The 24,373-nt window shown below is 39.6% G+C and overlaps 1 protein-coding gene across 6 annotated transcripts in view; it reads right to left on the bottom strand.

Annotated features, from left to right (window-relative positions):
* The window catches only part of dgkh (diacylglycerol kinase, eta), a 102,274-nt gene extending 79,083 nt beyond the window's left edge, over nt 1–23,191 (bottom strand). For 4 of the 6 annotated variants that reach the window (XM_041807142.1, XM_041807140.1, XM_041807144.1 and 1 more), the window contains exons 1-3: nt 22,677–23,191; nt 18,898–19,062; nt 685–795 (exon numbers count right to left, since the gene is read on the bottom strand). In XM_041807142.1, coding sequence (XP_041663076.1) covers nt 685–795; nt 18,898–19,062; nt 22,677–22,724 — 324 coding nt within the window. In that variant the 5' untranslated portion in view covers nt 22,725–23,191. The remainder of the gene's footprint in view (nt 1–684; nt 796–18,897; nt 19,063–22,676) is intronic. The other 2 variants (XM_041807138.1, XM_041807143.1) reach the window with 2 other exon arrangements.
* Between the last annotated feature and the right edge of the window lie 1,182 nt (nt 23,192–24,373).

Here is a 24,373-nt window from a genome sequence, read left to right as displayed (position 1 = left end):
CTCATCAACAGGGATGGGGAGACTGGTCAGGGTTAAGGGAAACCTCAGTAGAGCAAAGTACAGAGATATTCTCAATGAAAACCTGTTCCACAGTGCTCATCATCACAGACTGGGCCCAAGGTTTACCTTCCAACATGTCAATAACCTTAAGCACACAGCCAAGACAATAAAGGAGTGGATTAGGGACAACTCTTTGAGTGTCCTAGAGGGGCCCAGCCAGAGTCCTGACTTGAGCCCTACTCAACATCTCTGGAGAAACCTGAAAATGGCTGTCCACTGACGGCCCCCATCCGACCTGTCTGAACCTAAAGAGGATTAACAAAGAAGAACGGCAGAAAATCCCCCATTCCAGGTGTGCAAAGCTTGTTGAGTTATATTCAAAAAGACTCCAGGCTGTGATTGCTGCCAAAGGTGCTTCAACTAAGTCCACAAATTTGCAAAAATGTCTAAAATTCTGTTTTCACTTTGTCATCATGAGGTGCTGGGTGTAGATTATTGAGGATAAAAATGAAAGTAATTGACTGTAGCATCAGGTTGCAACATAAAATAAAAAAGTGAATCTGAATACTGCCTAAATGCACTGTATATTTTCAGCTTTTTTTGTTTCAACTAACCAAAGACTATTTACAGACACTGACGTGTTTTTGCAAATGTGTAGGATAAGGAAACTCCAGGTAAGCCCACCTTGGCATCTTTGGCGTAGTAGAGAGTTCGCCCTCTCAGTTTGAAGTAGCGTTTTTTCCACCTTTGGAACGAGCTTGTCTGTTTCAGCAACAACCCCTCCTTTATGCTCGTCTGCAGAGAGAAAACAAAAGCATGAATACTTAAACAACTGCTGGGGAAAATAACAAAAAGCTTCAATTTTTCACATTCATTCATTCATTTCTGATCTGAACTGCGGTTGGATTTTTCTCTCCAGCTATTGAGATTAAAAAAAAGTGCGCTCTGTTTATGCTCGTGTGAGCGTTTGAATTAGGGCATCAATTTCATGCATGAGAGCTGAGGAATAGGCCGACAAGAGAACAAGAAGGACAACCCATTACGCACATAGAGAGCACTTATTTCTCTGAAGAGCTATAAACACACATCTCACTCAACCTCTAACCCCTCAGCAGGAGAAAAAAAAGGAGACAGAAAAAGAAGAAGAGGATGAAAGTATGAATAGAGGAAAGAGGGGAGAGGAGAGAGGGGACAGCATCCCACTGACCAACTCCACTACACACAAATGCTTCTTCAAAATGCAAGTTTTAGGATCCAAAAAAAGACTTCAACATGTTGGTTATTTTTAAAGAAGAGGAGGAGAAGAAGAGAAATGGAATAAAAGAGATTATGCAACAGCCCTTGTCAATTAAGGTGGATGTTTTACTTTGATATGTGTATATTTGAGCCAATATAGGTTGACATTTACAGTCCAGTTGTAAATCTCTTGAAAGCAATCACAACCTTTTTAAGCTAACCTCTGCCAATGCCGAAAATACTGTGGCGCTAATTTGGGATGCACAATATTAATGGTCTGGTATCAGTATTGGCAGATATCAAAATTTCTGCCAACATTTGCCTGTGTATTTCAGCATACATTGACTGTCAATTTTGTCCATATATAATAAGAAATTATTGGAGTTTTAGGCTGAACCAACAGACCTTTATCAGTTGAGGTCTTTTTCTCTATTTATCCTCATTCTTTAAACTTTAAAGTGTTTTTTTTTAAGGACGAAAGTTTGTTTCCTTGGTCATAAAGTGTGTCCAAAAGGACTGAAATTTCTTGTCTGAAAAGCATATTTAAATATCTGTATTGACTAAAATGAATTTGTAAATCGGCATAATGGATACCAGAAAAAATCCAATATCGTGTATCCCTACTGCTAATATCACGCATCTCTGATTTCTTCAACCAATGAGTGATGGTGTTTAATAGTAATGGTCTCAGTATCAGTTGAATAATCACGACCTAATCATGGCTAATAATCAAATCTATAACATGGAAAGTGAGTGTGATTTTTACTTCTGGATCCACACTGTTGATCTCTGTATAGCCAGTATTTATGTGTGTGTTGTCACATCAAATCTAACCACAGTACACACACTCGTCATCATTACAGCCACCATCATGTCACACACAAACACTCACAGAGCAAATACAGCGGTGCGTGGAGCAGTGGACAGTGGGATGGAAATGCTGCATGAGGAAGAACATGGTTCTCTTTGGATACGCACAGACACAGAGGATATTTATAGCAGAGGAAGGCTGATCTCTAAGGGGAGAATTACAAACAGAAATGGAGGCCTGAAGCTGACATCCTGCCCACCAGCTGTGTCAACTTAAACACAGAAACACTGCTGCAGCATACATGCTCATCACAGACGTAAACACATCAAATGAGGGTTTTAACATCCCCAGAATTCACATATAAGTCCAAGTAAGATCACCAAGAAACCTGCTTGGATACAAAGTAAACAAAAGTAGAAATCCTGTGGATACTGGGGAGTCATTTCATGATTTTGATCATCAAAATTTGCAAAGGGAACTCCTGCACACAAAAACATCAGCACAGTCACTGCGATTTTCAAATTGCAGAAGTTGCAATATTTCTTTGACCTGAAACATGTTTGAAAATACCAGTTTAATTCATTTTTTTGCAGAGGAGATGTCCTGCTCCACACATCATGCAAACTTTCAAGTGTAATTTTTTTCTTGTAAAAAAATCCTACTTTCCTTGCTTTTGTGTTGAAAAGACCTAAAATCCTCATCAATTACCCAGCCCAAGTTATAATACAGAATAATTTATTGCTTGTTTGTTGAGACATACAGTGCTTAAATTTATTAGACCACCTGTCATATTTGTCTCATAAACCATCCAGCATCATGAAGTGCTTTTATGCGAACTCTTTAATTTTCAGTGAGCTCTCCACGTTTTACCATTTTGAACAGGAATGAGGAATTTCAAACTGAATTCACCTTTTTATACCCAAATTTGAGCTGGCTCACTGGGCTTCTCTGAGAAGTCAAAAATTAATCAAGCATAACATTCAACCACTAAAACGAACTTTTCTGTTCAGGAATGCAAGTAAATAACTTTAATTTGACGTATTAATCAAGAAATAATTATGTGCTTTTTTCATTTTTTTTGTAAATCAGTAAATTTGAAAATTCATGGATAACAATAATAATTACATTTTAGCATTAAAAATAACATTTGGGTTAAAGATCTTCTACATATTGGTGTATTAACCATTGCAGAAACATAAAAAAATGATTTTGGTAATTACCAATGCTGTTAATTTAGGGCAGCTGTGGCATAAACCTCACTTTGGGTGGTGGTCTAATAAATTGGTTAAGCACTGTACATGAGATGAGGAACTAGAAAAATAAATAATTTCAAGTTAAATCATAATCATAAGATAAGATATTCCTTTATCCCACAAGGGGAAATTCCAAATTTACAGCAGCAGGCAGTAGAGTAAACAAAGCACACAAGAGAGTAAAAAGAGAATTCAATTAGTACAATGAATAAATACAAAATAGGAAATATAGAAATGTAACTTACAAATCAAACAATTACATATACTATTTACAGCTGTTATGTACATGTTGAATATATTACAGATTGGAAATGGGGAGACACTTATGTGTATTATTATTGTGTACACCAATGTACACATATATTCATACATAATAATAAATATATATATAGACATGAGTACAGATTATACATATGATCACAATGTTAAGGAAAAAATCACAATTAGATTATTTCTCAAATCATTCAGCTCTAACAATCACCATAAACAAATCTCATTGGACAAGGGTTAGATAAAAAAAAGGAAGATAAAAATAGACTTCAGTCCAAAATGATTAAATCATGATTGTATGATTCAAATGTTATTTAAAGGCAGCAACTTTGGGAATATCTTCCAGTATTTTGTTTATTGCAAAAAAGTTCATTTGCCAAGGTGGAGAAAACAGAACATTTATTCACCTAAACATGATGTAAATAGGCTGATTCATTTCTCAAAATAATTTTAATTGGGGCGCAGATGGTCAAGAGGTTTAAGGCGCTACCCATATACGTGGGCGTCCCGGGTTCGAATCTGGCCTGTGGCCCTTTACCGCATGTCTCTCCCCACTCTCTTCCATGTTTCCAAGTCTATCCACTGCCCTTCCTCTATCTAATAAAGGTATGAAAGGCCCAAAAATAAATCTTAATCTAATAATAATTTTAACTGAGGAATGAAAGGAGTTGCTTATGTGCGGAGGATCAAAATCAAAAACAACTGTGATTAACATTTTTTTCTTTGGTTGTGGGAAGACCAATATCATAATTGTAATTTAAAGTTAGTTAATTGTGCAGCTTTACTTTAACATATTTCTGACTGATACTTCCTAGAGAACACAATATTTTTTTTAAAAGTTCATGCACGTTTTTCCAAAATGGAGTCATAATGGAGTAATCTGCTGCAGCATCCAAAGTTTAATAAGTGTATGTGAATTACAGTTTTTCAGTTTTGCATTAGGCTATCCTAAATACTACGGTTAAGGCTGGATGATTCTAGAATTATTGCAATTATTCAAACATCCTGCAAATTCAACATGAATCACTGCATTGAAAGGAATGATCATTTTATGTCATTCTCATTTCTAATTCATACCCAAAAACAAGGATTTTTTTTTTTTGCAAACTACTGTAGACAAAAAAAGAGCATTGTTTGCAAGAGTGTAGAGCATTAATTTTCCGTTACAAAACATAAAAAAAATATTTAACTGGAACTTTGACATTCATTTCAGATCAAAGAAATTTTGCACTTTTTCTAACTTGAAAACTGCAGTAGGACATAAATCAGTCTAATCTAAATTACAATCATTGCCTAGTCTTAAATACAGTAAGTAATAATTTGGTGACATGCATTTGATTGAAACAGAGAAATCAGGCAAAACCAGCAATCAATAGAATAATTGCCAGATAGAAATGTTTAAAATTTCATGAAAATGCACACAGCTGAGATGTAGATGTTAAGTTGTTTGTATTTGAAACCCTTACAAAATATTTTTAATAAAGCCATGTTCAAAGCACAAAGGATAGAAGATATGAATACTATTTTCAAATACTAATATAAAATGTACTAAGTATGGCACATATGGCTAAAGGAAGATAAGATTACTCAGTTTCGTGTCAGTGAAATATTACACACATGGTGACCATACAAACAAAAGAAAAAAAACTTTCTTTCTCTATCTTTCAAAAAATCTTAAAACCCCAATGGATCAATAAAATCCAAAAGGACTAAATGAAATAATGCACCAACCAACAAAACATTCTTACTGGTTCAGCACCACATTTTCAAACCTCCTTTTAGTAAAAAAGAAATCTGGAGTGTTCTTTAGAAAAGCATCCTTCACAGAGATCGAGGGGCTCCATTTAAAAAATAAATACTATTTTAAGCTCACTTCAGTGTAGGAATTAAAAAAAAAAAAGGCCTGAACTGAAGAAACCTTCACGTAAATGATGACTGGAAGGAAAAAACACATAAGAATGAGTATGAACTGTAAGTACTGTGAGCCTGCTGGCCACCTATGTTAATACCCTGCTTCCTAGGTAGGCCTGCAGACAGAATTCCTGTGGTGGATTAAGGTGAAATACCTCCATGTTGACTTCCCTATAAGGCCTTATTGCTGCCTGCCTCAGACTACAAAGTGAAGTCATCTTCTTATTTAGAGATTTTTGGCTACTGCAGAAAACAAGAGGTGAGCGAGTGCAGAAAGAGCTGCTCTTAAAGACGCTCGAGGCACAGCACTGTAAATATTTCCTCCATGAAAATATAAACATATCGCATGACGTAGGATGAGCCGCTTTGTGGACTAATCCAAGTGGAAGAAGGGGAGAGCACATATGACCGAGGAGCTTAATGAACACCTCATGACCGACGGAGACAAACACAGGCACAGACAGAGCGGGAAACAGCTAGCTCGCTGAACGGGGGAGGTGAGTCACTGCAGAGGAGAAGCTACAGCAATGTAGACTCAGCGAGTATTTTTATCTTCAGGAAAACCCGCTGTTACCACACTGGGTTTCACTGCATCTTAGACCAGCCTTACATGAGACCATTGTTCAGATCTTAACAGATTCTTAAAGCATGGGACACCACAGAATAAGGACTGTTTTAGCTGATTTTTAACATTATAGTCCTCCTAATACACACAAAATCTAGCCAGACTATGAGACCCAACTGCTGGAGTTAAGATTTCACAGTGGAGATTCCACAGACATGAGATCTCATAGAAACTCACAGGATCAAACAGGACCTTAGAAGAAAAAGAGGAGGCTGATTGTCAGCAACATCCATTGAGCTTTCTGCACAAGCACCAGAAGACACAGCCCATGTTCAACTTCTGCACCACTGGTCAAAGCAAACCGCAGTATGCACCCAATACTGCAGACACTGAGTTACATCTCCACTGGTGATTTGAAATGATTTCATCTTTACGCAGTCAAGCTTATTTAATTCACAGATGTTGGTCTTTTTTCTGAATAAAAACTCTGAAACTTTCTAAGTTTTCAGTCTAACTTTAGTTCATTGCCCAGCCAGAGCAGCAGAAGTGACTTTGCTCTAGTTGGCCGTTCTATTTTCTATTTTGTCCCTCCTTGGCCTCCACAGTTCCTTTCCCTTGTCTACATCTCCTTCCTGTTGCCAAGTAGGCCAGAAGTGATCTATAAATAGTTGCTGTGCTCGCCTCTGTGTGTGTGCTGCTCCTCTGCTGACAGAGCGACCAGCGAGTGAGCGAAAGAGTGAGTGGCAGAGAGAAATGAGTAGCCTGAGCACCGTGTACCTTACACCCACACTTTGCCCGGCCACTGACACACACTACTAACAACACACACGCTTATACAATAGACAAAAGGCCCAGGCGGTTCAAATGAGTCCAGCAGCTGTGGCTGGTGGATAAGAGCAGAGCAGGAGTTCCCTGAAAGGCTAAATGAAGAGAGCAGAACGGACCCACGTCCTTCCTCTGACAATAAACTGACGTGAAGTCAGTCAAACAAGCAGATTTAGTTCATGGTCGACCATTTTTGACCATCAATGATCTTAAACCAGGGACTCCCTATTGGCGATCTACAGCACCAGTCTCTCTTTTCTTAAAGCTCCACCAGCCTTACGTGAACTAACAGTCTGCTCTGTGCTTTAATGTGGTTTCTTTACCTTAAAAAAAGGCCGGTTTTCTTTTCTGGAGCTTTCAGCGGTCAGCCCCTCAGATCGCTCTGTCTGTGTCAGAGTGACTCAATGAGTGACTGAGTGAGTGATGCTACTTTCAGAGTCATACCATACAGAGTTGGGTTTGCTTGTACTGAAAGCCCTCTAATGGCTGCCTCAACTGCTAGAAATACTGCAGATATAGTTGGAGTATTACATGCAGTTTACTAGAACTGGACCACATTTCTGTTGGACGTAACAAATAAAAACAACCACATAAGCTTTTTAAGTTGGGAGAGATGTTTTCACTCTTCTGTTGACCTACTTTGGCATGAGTATGTGATAGTTAAGGGAGAAATGGTTACTTGTTGTGAGTGATTGTATAGAAGGCCTGCTAGTGGAGGGATTAGCTTCGACTTAGCTGCAGCAGCGGTGTTGTCTGAGCTGGACGTGTTTTCATTAAAACATGCACAGAGAGCAAAACTGAAAGCTTTCTGTGACAGAAAAGATGCTTTGGCTCTACTCCCGGTCCATATCAGTATGGGTTTCCGATCATTACGGTCAGCATATATCCAGGGCCTGCTAGCGCGGTAGCTGCTAGCGCGGTAGCTGTTAGCTCGGATGTCACTGTAGGAATAGCTGGACCACTTTTCTTGTTAAAACCAGAGCAAAAAGCCACACTAACAGCTTGTCTTGGCAGAGAAGATGTTTTGAGTGTCTCCTGTAGAGAGGTGTCCCATCCATACACAAAAGAGCACAGAATATAGGGATGATATTTTCTCCTCTTCATTCTGCGAACAAAACTAGCACCGTGGCCAACTCGATGTGTATGTTTTAATCCAGCCGCATGTTTAATGAGTAAATTTTAGCTTGATATGACAGGCAGGTACTGTATTTGAACCAAAATTGTCATGCATATGAAAACTTATGCAGAGTTTAATCACTGTTGCATGTCTGTCTCCTGTTCCCCTGCTCTCTCTATCAGTTCTTTAGAGCACCTAGCTGAGAGACAGTCCAACATGATGCACACACAACTGTGTGAGGGTAGCCCAGGGACCGCTGAGGTGAAACCAACTGAATCACACGCAAATGCATGGATCACTCAAAATGTATCTTAGTCATGTTAGTCAATTCACTGTTAGAGATCCCTGTGTATAGCTGTAGCTATGCCGTTGCTGCTTAAACTGTCATGAGCACTACATACTTGTGCAATGGTGTGCTTGTGTCACTCTGCAATACTCCTCAACACTATACTACTTGGCTGAGTGACTTTTATGCCACGTCCTGGTCCTGCTGCCACATTTCCATTCTATGTTGGAGTTGGAGCTGATAAATACTGACCAGCAGATGACTATACTGCATTTGTTGTAAAGACAAAAAGATAAGATAAAGAAAGAGCAGTCTCTGAATCAGCTGAGGGGGGAATTTTGTACTTGTTTGGTCACTGAGAGGCACATATGTGTGAGGAACTGCACATCGAGATGCCCACAAGTACAGTAGATCTGACAAGTTGAACCATCATCTGCAGTCATTATCCCACAGCTGAGCTGAGTACACACAGTAGGCCTGTAGACCTGACTAAAAGACTGGTAGTCAACAGTGCTACCAGCAGACCGGTCACAGCGATTGTGGTCTGAAATGTTTTGACTTGTAGTTTCACTTTTGAAGAGGTGTATGTCATTTACATGTATAGACCTGTGTATGCTACAGCATAAATTTAATGCAGAAGTATAAATCAGTATAATGCTGTGGTTCTGGTTGAGATAACTTGTGTCAGCAGTCAAACCCAAAAGTTTCTCCTTTCTCTGTTTAAACGGCTCAAACTGTAAATTCTTCTCAGTAAAGCTTTATTGTCTTGAATAATTACACATTGAGACATGTTTGCACCGATTCGCACAACAAGTCCACACAGTGAAAAAGCAGAAAACAGAGATATCTGTGTGTGCCAGAGGAAAACAGATGCCTGTCTGGCAATTTGAACTCATGACTGATAACAGTAAACTGCTGTGACTGTAATTGGTCAGCCCTTCAAAGAAGACTGCTTACTTATTTGTCTTTACTTTCAGAGGATGCTGAAAGTAAAGCCCACATTCCCCACATTTACTCCCTCCATTACCGAATCATCTGTCATCCCTGAGTATGACCAGAAAGAGTGTAAACAGAACAATCACATCTTTAAGAGACAGGATAAATTCTCTCTCCTGTTCTTCACGAAGCATCTCCACCTCCCTCCTGTAGCTGTCAAGGCTCTTCATCGTCTCCGTGGGGTGTAATTGAAACTCCCGGCTTCTTCTTACTCCCACTACATGCTAAAATTTCACCGCAGTGATGAGAAAATTACAATCCTTCAGCTTGGAAGCAGTAATTCCCTTGTCTGTGATTGCTTTTGTGTGAGTGGACCACATACACAGGGAGGTATACATGTGTCAGAATGACACAAGGGATGTAACAAGATTTGGTTGGGACCAGCAATTACGCTCACCTACAGCTTTGGACCAGAGAGGACACCAGTTAGCACGACTTCAGCTCTGCATTGGATAATTAGAAAGAGATGCTATTTCTGCAACTAAAAGTGAGAGAGACCAAACAACATGGAGACAACATGGAGACATTTAGAAGAGTTCAGAAGCATCATCAGATCTCTCACTACTAACAATAAGACAAAATGTTACAAAAAGTGCAAACTGCCTTGTAGCGCCACATTATGTAATAACGCCGCATTATGTAATAACCCTAACCATAGGACTTAGTGTGGGCTCCAAGGTATGCCCTACCCAATTACCTTGCCCTAACTCTAACCGCTTAGTGACTTATGCCTAACTAATCCCCCTTCAGGGATTTAGACTTAACACCTAACCTTAACCCTAGGACTTAAGGTGGGCTCCAGGGTATACTCTACTACCTTGCCCTAACCCTAACAGCTTAGTGGCTTACAAAATGTGGCGGTATTACATAATGAATTGAAAATTTATTACATTATTACATAATGCGGCGTTATTACATAATGTAGCGCTACATGCCTCAATGCCGAACACTGTTTATCCCAAAATCAGCATTACTTGAATAAAAGCATAGTGGTTACTAGGCTTAAAGAAGAGTCATAGCCATCCTGTCAGACATGGCATCATGACTGTTTTCTCCTTCATTTATGAGTTTTTGTTTATATTCCGGGGTTTTTTCAACACTTCTTTTTTCTTCAATTGTTCACTCCAAGCAGGTTGTTCACTAAACAGTATATCCCTGTTTTCGTTCATGTATATTTTGGTAAAATAAGGGAGGAAAGCTGTTAAAAAGTTGCGCTGCCAGTGCCAGCCTGCTCCACTCCCCAAGCACAGTGAAATAGTGCAGTGGGGGATAAGCGGGGAAAACAGTGCGTGGAAAACAATTATGCACAGTTGGAGGAAAAGGAGCAAAAATGATTGATAATTGATCATCTGCTCTGATGCAACTCAGTTTGCCAATGAAGAATGAAAGCAACACTGCAGACTATAGTCTGTTTATACACAGCTCTGCATGTTCACCATCCATCCATCCATCCATAAATCCATCCATCCATCCAACCATCCATCCATTTTCTTCTGCTTATCCGGAGCTGGGTCTGGTCATGTTGGCTGCAGGCTAAACAAATCAGCCCAGACATCCCTCTCCCCAGCAACATTTTCCAGCTCTTCCTCAGGGATTCTGAGGCGCTCCCAGGCTAGATGAGATATATAATCATTCTAGTGAGTCCTGGGTATACTCCAGGGTCTCCTCCCAGTTGAATGTGCCTGGAGGACCTCCACTGGGGGCCACCAGGAGGCATCCTAATCAGATGCCCAAAGCCCAAACCACCTCAACTGGCTCCTTTTGAAGCAGAGGAGCAGCAGCTCTACTTCCAACTCCCCCTGGATGTCTGAGCTCCCACCCTATCTCTAAGGCAGAGCCTAGACACCCTCCTGAGGAATCTCATTTCAGCTATATTTTAGTATTTTATCAGTTAAAAGCACTGCCTCTTTATTTGCCTTTTAAAAAGTGGTCAGATTAATTACTGCTGGGCATTTTGTTTCAATGTATTTTGCATTTCAATGTATAATTGTTACTAAATGCAAGTAATGCTCTGTTCTTTTTATCTTTGTAAACCACCCTGAATACACAGTGCTCTGTGAATACACTGCCTTGCCTTTTGAGTGTTCAGTGAAAAGTAAAAGGGTATTAAACTTTTAAAAAATTAAAACCGTGACAACAAGTAAGCTTGGATTGATGGTGAATATTGCCATCCTGGTCCCTCTCAGGCCTGGATTGTAGTACGTCTGGTTTGTAAAGCTTTCCCACTCCCTTAAACAACAACAGTGGCAACAACAGAAAGCGCTGATGCTCTGTTGGCTCTGCTTTCCATCACACAGCTACAGTATTAGTCACAAGTTTATAAGCTCTCATCAGCTGCAGCACAAAAGCCTGAAAAGACAGAGAGGCAGCTAAGAGCGGAGATGATGGGAGAGGAGAGGTGCTTAAGAGGCTGATTCTCAAAACTAACAGATTTTAACAGTCCATTTCTATCAAAACATGACTGCTTTTTTAGTTTGCTTTTCTGGCTTTAAGTTTTTAACAGCAAACCAAAAAAACTGCTTTAACTTGAGAGGAAATAAGAGAAAAAGTGGAATTAACACCTGGTAGTTTTATGTCTCCATTCGTCATACAACAGCCAGACAGGAAAGGTAGAATGGTGGACCAAGAAAAGTAGTTGACAATGAGGCCTAAAGACCTTGACCCTTGACCTCCAAAATTTAGTCAGATCATCCTTGAACCACTTTTGTACTTTTCTGCAAAATTTGGGGAAAATCTGACATCCTAAAAACACTTTTCCTCCAGCCTCAGCCATCACCAACACAGACGCATACTGACAACATTCAGTGGCCATAAGATGGAGTATCAGATTCCCTTTATGTGCAGTCAAATCACATTAGAGTCATGAGAAAAATGACACTCCATCTCTAGTCTGCTGCAGCAACCATGGCTGCCGACATATTGATGTGCTGTGATGGGGTTTTAAATTGCTATAAACAATATTTGACATCAGGTGAAGGAGCTGGCAAGGTTTCACACTAAGTATTCACCACAGGGCCCAATATGCCACAACCAGAGGGAGTGGGGGAGGTGGGGAGCAGCCAGAGTGAAGCTTGACACATGTCAACACACTTGTGTTGCTCAGCAACCAAGGTCAAGCTTGATGGCATCTCTTATGTCAGGGCATTTTCACACACGGGGATACACCTGGAGACTGCTGCTGGTTTTATGGCCCTTGGGACATCCACAACATGACCACTTTGGGGCTTGTGCATACCTTAGCCGCCTGGACTGTAGGCCATGTTTGCTACCCACATCCGCCCCTTACTCCACTCTAACGGTGTAGGCTTTGTTATTTTCTTAACAGAGTATTTTCCCATGCCCCTGGCAATACTCAATACACCTTCCCAACCAATGGTGCCTTCAGGTGTCTTACCACATCTACACCCTTCTCCAGCCGCAATTTTTGGAGTCAAACATGCCAAAAAGATCTGCACAGTACTGTAGACTCCTTGTTCAGGCTACTCAGATGAATCATGCAGATACTTTATGCGAGAGGTGCAGATGCAAGTCAGTGATGATGGGAGGTCTATCCTCAATTAAAATGCTCTCAATGGGCTTAAAAAATGAATCAATTATTGAGTGGTTTGGTTGTTACAATCATCAGATAGTTGATCTAATGAAAAACCTGGGTTTTACAGCCAAAATTCTTCACTAAATATAAGGTTGCAGGGATTCTCTATAGAACACACAGCAATATATGTATTATAGAGGCCATTACTATACTATTACTATACTGCTAAATGTATGGAAGCTTATTGCATTTGAGAAAATACAAATATAATGTCTTTACTCTGTTAACAAGATAAGAGCTATCTCAGCTGTCATTGGGCAGGGGGCAGGGTCCACCTGGTTGCCAGTCAAATGCAGGACTGACATACAGAGACAAAAAACCAGGCATGCTCACACTCGCACCTATGGGCAATTTAGAGTCATCAGCTAACTTAACGAGCATGTCATTGATCTGTGGGAAGATGCTGGGGTACCTGGAGAGAACCCATGCATGCATAAGGAAAAAATCCAAATCTGGACAGGCCCTGACTGGTAAACGAACCAGAACCCGCGTGCTATAGTGTAACAGCACTGACCCATGCGCCGCTGTGCAGCCCACATCAAGTATCCATAAATGCTTGTCCAGCAATTATGAGGAAACAAGCAACTCGAAAATGTTTAAATGTTTCAGAGTTACAAGAATTGTAATTGCAAATGGCACACATTGCGACTGCACCTCTTGCTTATTGTGCACCCCTTGCCTGCATGACACAATATCTCATATGAATATATAATAAAAGTATCATGGGGGCTAGGTTGGTAAAATGAATGATTTTCTTGCTTGAAAACATTAGAAAATATCTAAAGTAATGCACAACTAAAAAATATACAACATAGTTTTAGTCATTTTTAATTGAAGTACACATTTTAGTGTGAAAATTCCCAATTCAAAGAAGTGCTAAATATTTTAGTATGCTGATAAAACCGCATGCATCTTTCATGATTCTCTTTGCAGGTAAACAAGCAGCCACCCTGTCAGCTTTTCTTACATTTCCAGTACAGAGAAATGCTTTTAACGCCTCTATGCAGAGCTGACCGGTTGTCAAGTTTGTGAAGAGTCCTTGGCTTCTCACTTCTCATCAGTGTTGATTTACTGACATGTTTATTTGCAACATTTTGTAAATCTTAAACCAGATGGGCGCACTTAAAAACAACCAGAAGACAGCATATTTGACCAATGTAATCCCTTTGAAACAAAAGCAGCTGTTTTACAGGCAGCATCGCCATGGAGCTGCACGATGAGAGTTGAGAGATGTGGTTGTCTGTAGCAACCGAAGCAGCAGAGAGATAGTGGACGGACTGGGACGATGAGATGGGCAGCGTACACATGCATGTGCACACACAGGGCTGAGCAAACAAACCAGTGGAACAACACTCAGTGAGTCAGTGCCTGCATGATCCATTAGCAACTCTTAGCATACTCACAAATACACACAAATACACACAGAAACCCACTGACCCACACGACAGCATCTCTGAAGCCTCTGTGAGCTTGATGTCAACATGTGAAGCACAGAGACAATTACAGCACAAGGGCCTTAAAGCATTGTGATAGCAGCAGGAGATAATTGCAGGTTGTCATGCGGCCTGCTGTATATAGTTCTGCACAACAAATTAGGTTTATATGGGTTTTATGCCTGCAGATTAGCAACTAGCATCCCTGCATTTAGAGTTACATCATCACGATTGTATCAACATCAACTTTAGTTCACTTTTAAAACTTCTGCTGAAACTTCAGAAGCAACAGAGTAAAATCAGACTCTGGAAGGGAGGAGAAATGGAATCAGGAAATCAGGACAAACATCAGCTGACAAGGGGAGTATTTTCAGCTCTGTTCCACTTGTAAATGGAAAAACGTGGTCAAAATGTTCAATATATTTTTTGCATGTTTTAAAACATGCAAAACCAACTTCTGCTGTAAAGGAATGGAGCTGATGTGGAAATGAAACTGGCATTTTTTTAACTGTAAATATGAGGCTTGTTGCAAACCCCCGCCTTTAAAGATCAATTTTTACAGCAGAAATAAACTCGTTTACAGCCTGGTAAAAAAAGACAAAATGATCACAATAACTCATATCCTTGTTTCATTTTGTCTGACAGTATTAATAAATGATCCATTTTGATTTTATGGAGGATTATAGGTATTTATAGACAGTCCAGCCATTAGGTTGACTGGATTTAAGCCGTGTTAATACGACAATGAGAAGTGCAACCGTTACTTGCATTTTGGCTAGTGAAGTTTCTTAGCAACTAATTTCGAATCCAATAAAATGCAATTTTTCATTGCTTGAAGTGGACTGATATTAAGAAAACATCCAGAAAACATCCAGAATTGAGGATCACAACAGCAGTGGGTAAACAATGTGGAGCCAGTTTGCAGAAAGTGGACTAAAGCAGTGCTAGCACTGCTGCCCTTCGATCTTTGTTTGCAGGTTAAAATCCAGCACTCCTGAGCTGAGCACCATCACTTACTGTTTGAGTTAGATGTGAATTATAACCTGCCACAGCCTACATACAACTTTATAACCATATCTACATTAAAATAGCACTACCCCCCCCCCCCCCACCCCCCGGTTCTCTAAGGATATTATTGGTGCTATCAGTTCATTAACATTAAGTTAAAGTGCATGACAGTACCAAAGCAGTAGTCATCTGGGAGCCACAGTGGCTAATAGTGGTAGTAGGTAGTGTTACGACACGAGAGAGCATTTGACCAGGACTGGTTAGCAATATTAACAATGACTGCTGTTTATTCTGGTGCTAACTACCAAGGGAAACAACTATTCACCCGCAATTTGACGGGTATTGACGTGGTTTGGCAGCGGCTGGCACTGAAAATAGACCTGCAGTGTATCTCGAACGAAGCGGAGCGAAGTGTTGGTCCAGGCATGCACCGCTGCCGGTCTGGAGCGCCGGCTGTGGAAATGCTTTGATAGACTAGAGAGGGAGCAATTTGCTCGGAAGTGCGATTCGCTAGCGGTTTGTGGCGCGTTCGCTGTATGTGGAAATTTGAGGTCAGACCAGTGGTTCTCACTGGCCTAGTGTCAGGAATCATCATCACAACCTTGACAATAAAATTGCGACCCAAATGTCTTCAATTATTTCACTCATATCCGAATGCTTTAATAAAAAATTGGTGCAGTTTGAACTTGAGATGGAGCAAACAATGTGACAAAACAAAGAAATGGAGACTAGGGCTGAACGATTTTGGAAAATAATCTAATTGCGATATTTTTCCCCAATATTGCGATTGTGATTTGATATGCGATTATTTCTTAAGTTACTCATCTGATGTATTTTCTAACAAACACAAGCAATAAATCATTCTATATTGTAACCAACACAATATTAGACTAAATTAGAGTAAGTATAGCTTAAGTATTTTTTTTAAATATGTAATCGTTATGATTTTGATTCGTATTGCAAAGTGGATATGAATGGTTGCATTGAAGGGAGTGATCCTTTTTTATGATATTCTCATATATAATACGAAAAACTTACAAAAATTGAGCAGGATATGTAATGCATAACATCTCTACTGCAAAAAAAGTTTTTTAGAGGTATTTTGACACAAGTTTCAGGTAAAAAAAATATTGCAACTTGTGTAATTTGAAAATTGCAGCAGGCAATATTGTGATGTAATCAAATTTTTGATTCATTACCCAGCCCTGATGGAGACATGCCCTTGAAAATAAAAGCACATAGTAGACTTATTGACATATATTTTCCAAGCACTAGGGTTAGGGTTAGGGTTAGGGGTAGGGCAAACTTGTCCTATCATCTCCTTCGAACCAAGAACTTAAAAAATAATTCTGTGACAATAAGTCTTCAAAATATTGACAAAAAAAAAAAAAAATCCTTGGGGTTTTGGAAATGTGAGTAATGATTCAAAGTAGTTCCTGTTTGCTGTGACTCTGAGGACCACATCATGGTCTCTCTGTGTCTCTTTCTCTCTATCATAAGTCATTCAGTCTCTCTCTACAGTTTCTACATTGTGCACATGCGCTTTCGGCAAAGCATAACGTGATGTTTGAACAGTTGTCACAGTCCAGACAGACGATATGGCTACAGCATCAGCCACTAACTGCAGGAATGACTGAAATATGGATTATAAATGGATACCAAGACATTTGTCGGAGTAACCGGGGTGGATTTAATATTTGCAGACCCCCGAAAGTCAGCCAAGTTCCAGGATCGTCGGAAAATGTTCTGTAAGAGCTACGAAGGCATGAATAGCGTTGTAACATTGGCACAATGGAAGGCTTTCAGAAAAAAAACATACCGGCTGCAATTTCTAGTTCAAAAATTATTTAACTTTGAATAATGTGTCTCTTTTTGTCATATACAACAACGCCCACCTAACAGGGTTAAAGGAAGAGGATGTGGGCATGCGCAAGTGTGGTACAAGTCAACATGATCTTTTCCTCTTACAGCATTCAGATCTTCCAGCTTTGCAGATCCATGATCACAATGGAAAAAAAATGTTGTTGTCTGAACACTGAATTTTTTTTAAACATAAAACACAAAAATGATTCTGTTTTCTGTTGATTCTTTGTGGAATCGTTGCCATAGTCTGAGAATGCATGGCCAATATGGCAGCTGCCATCAATAGGCTTCAGAAGTCCCCTCCGGAGACCAATGGGTGATGTCACTGAGACTGCGTCCATGTTTATACAGCCTATTTATTTAAAGGTATATTTTTATACTGAAACCAGTGTTTTTTAACCTGACACGCCAGATGGATGTGTTTCACACATCCATCTAGGAAAGTGTCAATAGGAAACGTTTGAGAGTATGACTGGGTGAACTTTCTATCCATCACATCTCTACGGGCCAATCAGAGCAACAAAGCATGTGACGTAGCCGCTAGCAAGCTGCGCGTGTGCAGCTACTGAAGAATAGCACGAAACATGGCGACTATAGACATGTAAGTACTCGGCTTTTGTCATTTTTGAAAACAACTCACTGCTGTTCTTTGTTCTTCTTTTAACGAAGAAATGTTATCAAGTTCTGATAAAACTGGTGCTTTAGCAGCATCCACACGAATATCTTCCTCCATAACTGCACCACCTCTTGCTGCTGCATGTTTACGTCACAACTCTGCTGCACCTGAAAGTACTGCCCCTCGTAGCTGATTGGTCCTGTCACTTTCTAACTGGGCCCAAACGGTTCAGATGGGAGCTTTACGAGATGGATTCGCCAGTGAAAAACAAGGAAACGGGCGTATCCATCTGCTTTGCAAGGTTAAGTGTTTTTCATATTTTACACCAGAAACTCTTGACTAATGTTTGTCATAAAAGAGTTAAAATTTAAAGAAGTTTATAGTTTAAAATCAAAAGTGAGTGTAATTTAAGTTGTGGATTATGTATAATGCAGGTGTACTATATCCTTTACTCACTCATGGGGTTAATCAACATAAGAAAAGTTTGTCCAGACATCCCTGAGTTCCACGTCTCTAAAAATACATCCCTGTGTTGAATAATGTAGGAGAAGCATGGAGTGGAGTGGTCAATAATTAAGTGGATGCACTGGTGTGAGAGGAGGACGCTGCTCGTTTACAGTGTAAAGGATAAGTGGGCCACGAAAGCTAAGGTGTCACAGGTGAGAACCAGATCATTGTCCTCTCACGTAGTCAGATGTAGGAAGGGCAGCTGTAGGGATGCAGAGAACTGTGAGCCTTCAGACATGTTCAGCAAATATATAACAGTATTTCAGCTGATTCAAATCTACCAAACATACATTTGATTACATTTTCTGGAAACAGCTACATAATAAAGACTGGGTTTAGTGTCCTTTAAGACCTACTTTAGCTCAAGTTCTTTCTCTGTTAACCTGCTGATCTAAAGTTAGTCTGGGACAGCATTTTCTATATGGCCGCCACTACAGATCAGCTTCAGGAGCCCATTTAGTAATCAAATGGCTGACATCACTAAGACTTCATCTAATACAATCAACAAGCTCCAACAGCACAAATCCCTGCTGAGTCTCCTTCAGGAAAGAAAATCAGACAAACACGAAGCTTCAGACTGAACCATGAATACAGCAGAGCTGTCTTACCTTGCTCCTGATCTGCCCTGAAGTGGACACTTTCCGGATGAGTTTTTGGGGTCCTTCCTGCTCTGCCTCGCTGTCAGACGACTCGTCCGCAGCCCCTGAGCTGGGGACCGCCCCCACCACATTGGCATGGATCCCTGCCGTGGACGCCGGCCCTTTTTCCGGCTCCTGTCGAGAGGAGGGAGAAAAGCAGTGTGGGTTAGCCTTGGCTCTGTGCTCCGGCTGTGAAGCGTCTCTCCTCGCTGTCATCTCTCGATGCCTCTGGGATAAAGACGCAGGCTGTGTTTGCTGGAGTGTGTGCGTTTGTGTGCGTGGGTATGTTGCATGTCGCGGCACAGTGGGGATGGGCTCCACACAAAGCGTACAAGCCCACCACCCCCATTCCCTATGCCTTCCTGGCTGCTGGTTGTGTCTCCAGGCTGCTTGGACAATCCACAGATCGTTTTGTCACTCTGAGCAGTGGGCATGTCCGCGGCATGGGGCAGACCCAAGCAACTACATATAAGGAGGTTCAATCCAACCACTTTGCTTTTCAGAAATATACTTCTTCAAGACTTACAATAAGGCTCAAAAACTGAATTCTAAATAGGCAAAGAAGGAAATAATATCACTGTGAGTCAACTAAAACTGTTCAGTTAAGTGACTGTGAAATCACTAGGAATATCAGTGTTAATAATTTAATCCTAATGCTATTAAGATGCAAAATGATCACATCAGCTTTATAAAATCACATTATTGCAAAATCTTTTGTCCTCCTAGGCACACCATAGTTGAGCTACCATAGCTTGGAACCAGCTGGATACTACTCACTGTAGCATCTTCCAGCTTTCACACATAAGTGTAAAATAAGGACAGCAGCTCAGCACAATACAAATCCCAAAATAAAAGCATAACAGAGAATAGTTTGAGAAAATTTCTAATCTCAATAGTTAACCTAAACTTGGCTGCCTGCATGGAGAAAATAACTAAACTCATGAAAAATGTAAATGCTGTCACGTTAGCCAGGGAACATCGGATGTCAGTGAGTCATTTTGTACATGCACTTCTGCATATTTCCTAATATATAACAGTATTAGACAGTGTATTTGACAGAATAAGCCCTTTGAAGCTGTCTCCTAGATCTGAGTCATGGTGCAGCACTCATTTAATAATCAATCGAAACGTTAACGTCATAAAATACATCTCTTTGACTCCATTTGGTTTGCCATAAAACACATTGGGAACAACATATTTACATGCAAACATTTTGAAACTGGGGGTCCGGGGACCCCTGGGGGGCCAGAGCTTAAGGGTCCGTGAAATAATTCAAAATAAATTATTAAAGTAATGCCATATCATTAAAAAGTAAATAAATACATATAGGAACCACAAACCATAAAACAACCATACTAAACCAAAGACTCCCACATAAGTCAACTTTGGGCCAAAAAAAAAACTCAGATATGATTGTGATATATTACGTATATCTATCACTCGTCATGCATCAGTCACTTTGCTCAGGATGCATTTGGTGTGCAGGTCCAGCTTGCGACAATGGATAACTATTTAAGCACGTCTACTTCATCAAGTAGAATGCTAGGCCCAAACCAGTTAAACTGAGAAAATATGATGACAGCTACTTCAAGTCTGGTTTTATTGAGAACAGCAAATGAAGACCAAAATGTTTTGAGCATCTTCATGTGTTTGCAAACGAAGCCATGAAGCTAAAGCGTTACTGATAACAAAGCACGCAGATTTTAAGGACTAAACAAAATATTTTTTACGACAAAAGGGTGAGGAGAGAAAGCATGAATGATGAACCTGACCACAACTTCAGAAAAAGCACAGAGTGCTTCTTATTTGGCTGCTCAAGGGGTCGCAAAAAGTTAGAAGCCACACTCAATTGGACAAGAGCTTGTATTTAGGTTTCAAACACAGTATCTAGGAGTACAAATGGCAGTTAACATATGTTTAGTCAGCATTAGGGTTATGTGGGGGTTCTTGGAAAATTTTCTGCCCTGTAAGGGGTCCCTAGCCCCGAAAAGTTTGAGAACCCTTGCTCTAGTGTACTCATAATACTTTTTGTTTCTTTTGCCATCCTTTGAGGGGAGATTTAGAAGTGGAGGATTTGCTGCCACCAGGATAGCATATAAGTACAACAGAAACAAACAACGTCAATCCACATGCATGTGCATGGAGAAACACGCAGCAATGCAAACCACAAAAAGCATATATTTCACATTAGCCATGCTGTGCAGGATCTGCTGGGATAAAGGTGCAATAAGGATAGATTCTAACGTAGAAAATTAGATTCTACAACCAAATATGGCAAAACCATTGGACTCATATTGACTTCCTTACCAGATTTAACTAGGGCTGGGCATGTGGACTAAATTGCACCTCAATATTTTTAAACTGAATGGAGATGTACAAAGGATCATAATGACAAAAATAGTCATTGTGTTCCTTTAAGCCAAATCATCATGGATCAGCAAATATATGATAGATCTGCTGTATATCCACAGTATGCACAAATAATTTTGTTTCAGTTTTAGGCAGAACTAACACAACCTAAGTCAGCCCTAAGTCTGTGTCGTTGTCCATCCTTGTTTATTCAGTCTTAACAAATTTATTAGACCACCCTAACCCCAACCAAAGTAAGGTTTTTGCCACAGCTGCCCTAAATTAACAGCATTGGTAATTACCAAAATCATTTTTTATGTTTCTGCAATGGTTAATACACCAATATGTAGAAGCTCTTTAACCCAAATGATATTTTTAATGCTGAAATATAATTATTATTGTTATCCATAAAAAAAACTGAAAAAAATAGTAAAGCACATTATAATTTCTTGATTATTATGTCAAATTATAGTTATTTACTTGCATTCCTGACAGAAAAATACGTTTTAGGGGTTGAATGTTATGCTTGATTAATTTCTGACTTCTCAGAGAAGCCCAGTGAGCCGGCTCAAATTTGGATGAATTCAGTTTGAAATCCCTCATTCCTGTTCAAAATGGTAAAAAGTGGAGAGCTCACTGAAAATGAAAGAGTCCGCATTATAGCACTTTATGATGCTGGGTGGCCTATATATATATATATAGATAGATAGATAGATAGATAGATAGATAGAGATAGATAGATAGATAGATAGATAGATAGATAGATAGATAGATAGATAGATAGTGTTTCTTCATGTTAACCGTTTTCTTCACTGAGCATGAACCCTGATATCTACTTCTTTCTACATCAACATCAACGTAAATGATTATCGACATGCTGTCTTACCCTTAAATCGCTTGAAAATACGTGATATACCTTAAAAACTCGATCTTCTCCACGGTCGAGACTTAACCCTACTTCTGAACGTGACCTGATATAAAAGACTTAAGTAATGCAAGATGAGCGAACTGAAATAATCTCCAGTGAAACGAACAAGACGACATGCAGGACTGGGACTTAAGGAACTGGGCAGGGAGAGGAGAGGAATCCCCTCGCGCTTTTAGAATAAAGGCAACCAAGAAGTCCAGAACATCGACCTAGAGTCCTTACAGACCACCCAAACATCGTCACTTCTCTGTGTTTCGGGTATAACACGCTAACAGGAATTGTGGACAAAATAAGAGTCAAACTGGGTTTAGATCAGCTTTGAAATCACGGCGCATAAGGGGAAAAACGCACAAGAGGACAAAACATCTCCAAAGTGTGAAAACGGCGTCAGTAAAACCTCTTCCTTGACCTCAGTTAGAGCTCAGTGTGTGCCTTCTCTTCCAAAAAGTCTCCATTGTCGGTTTGTACCCACCAGTTCCTCCCAGGCAGGGCTGCGGGTGTACGGGTACACATCCTCCATGGTCCCGGAGAGCTCTCAGTCCGCCCCGGGGAGAGAAGAACCGAATGACGGGAAGGGGTCGTTCCTCTCTGCGCTCATATAAAGAGATGGGATTCACTTCTCCTTCCACCTCCTCCTTCTCCTTTGCTCTCCTCCTGCCTGCTCTCTCTTCCTCCCCAGCCTATCAGCGCTCCACGTGAGAAATGTCAAACCCGCTTAAACGCGCGCGCCACGAGTACGGGCGTCTCACGCGCACACAACTCGAGTAGAATAAGATATGGAAATGCGGGTGCACGTGAGCAGAGTTATGCATGTATGAGTGAAGGTAGTTTTGGTTACGTCATTGTTTTAGGGAAATATTTCATATGAATTAAATTTATGATTTAATTATTTCGAATTTCTCCTCTTCCCTAAACGTTAATTTATGATCGCCTTTTCTCTCTGAACACTTCCAGAGGCAAGACGAGTTTATTTGAACAATTAGCTTAACACAGTAAAAAAAAATGAACAAAAAAAACATAGGCTATATTAATACATAATGAAGCAATAAAACAACAAAATTAAATATACTGAATATGTATATTGAAATGTAAACACCAAACTCACATATTTGCCAACCGAAACAGGCGACCACTATGGAGGCCCTAAACTTCGACTTCAAAAAAATATTTTAACAATTAAAACAAAAAGATAAATACGTTGCTAAATAAATTCTGTACAAAATGTTTCACACAGTGAAAAACAAAATACACATTGAAAAAACTGCAAACTTAAATGGCTCATGTAATGCAAAATATTTAATGAAATTCAAAAACAATGTTCAAACAAACACTAATTTAGAAAGTACAAACTAGTTTAAAATGGAGCAGCAGAGGTCCGGTAAATTAAAAAACCAAAAAAAAAAAAAAAAAAAAAAAAAAAAAAGCACATTTCCATGTTGCCTGTCATTTAAGTTAGAATGAAAGTGAAATGTTACAATGATTCATCAAATGCTTGTGTGTGTGTTTTCTTTCTTTTTTTTTTTTTTTTGCATTTATTGAAACATTTGTTGGTTACAAGAATTTTTTGAGTCAATTAAACACTTTTTTAAATTCAAAAATCATTTTTTGTCTTTCTTTGCAAGGGATTTCAGAGTATTTAAGCTGCATAATTACGCTGCATTAATTTAATTTTCAGTTGTGATTGATCGCATGCTTTATTGTCCCTTTTGGCCAATTTGGTAAATTTCTCTCATTTTCTCTGCAGCCACAGTGACCTAAAATAAGTCCACCACTGCTCCTGTTTCACTTTTGGAAACTCACAGACAGCTCACTGGACAAGTCTGAACATTGTGTTATCAGATATTTACCTTTTTACTGTTACCTTATTTCCTTCAAGATCCATAAGAAGTTCCTTTTCCTGTGATTAAGTTTATGTTAAAATCTTTGATACTCAAAGTTCCTTGTTTTCTTTCAACATAAATACAGGTCCATTTTCAAATAGGAAGTCAGTTACTCTGAGTTAAAATAAAACAAAAACTGTTTTAAATGCAAATCAATGGAATTTCAAAATTCTTACGTGATAGAAACTACGAGATTGATTACAATTAAGATGTGTGATAATTTGAAAGCACTCATTTGTTAGAAGTTTTGCACTTCAGAAATGTATAATTGCTAAAAAAAAAAAAAAAA

Source organism: Cheilinus undulatus, linkage group 15, assembly GCF_018320785.1.
Source record: "Cheilinus undulatus linkage group 15, ASM1832078v1, whole genome shotgun sequence".
Taxonomy (NCBI): Eukaryota; Metazoa; Chordata; class Actinopteri; order Labriformes; family Labridae; genus Cheilinus; species Cheilinus undulatus.
The sequence above is the reverse complement of the archived record's forward strand: the minus strand, read 5'-3'. Positions and strand labels throughout refer to the sequence as shown.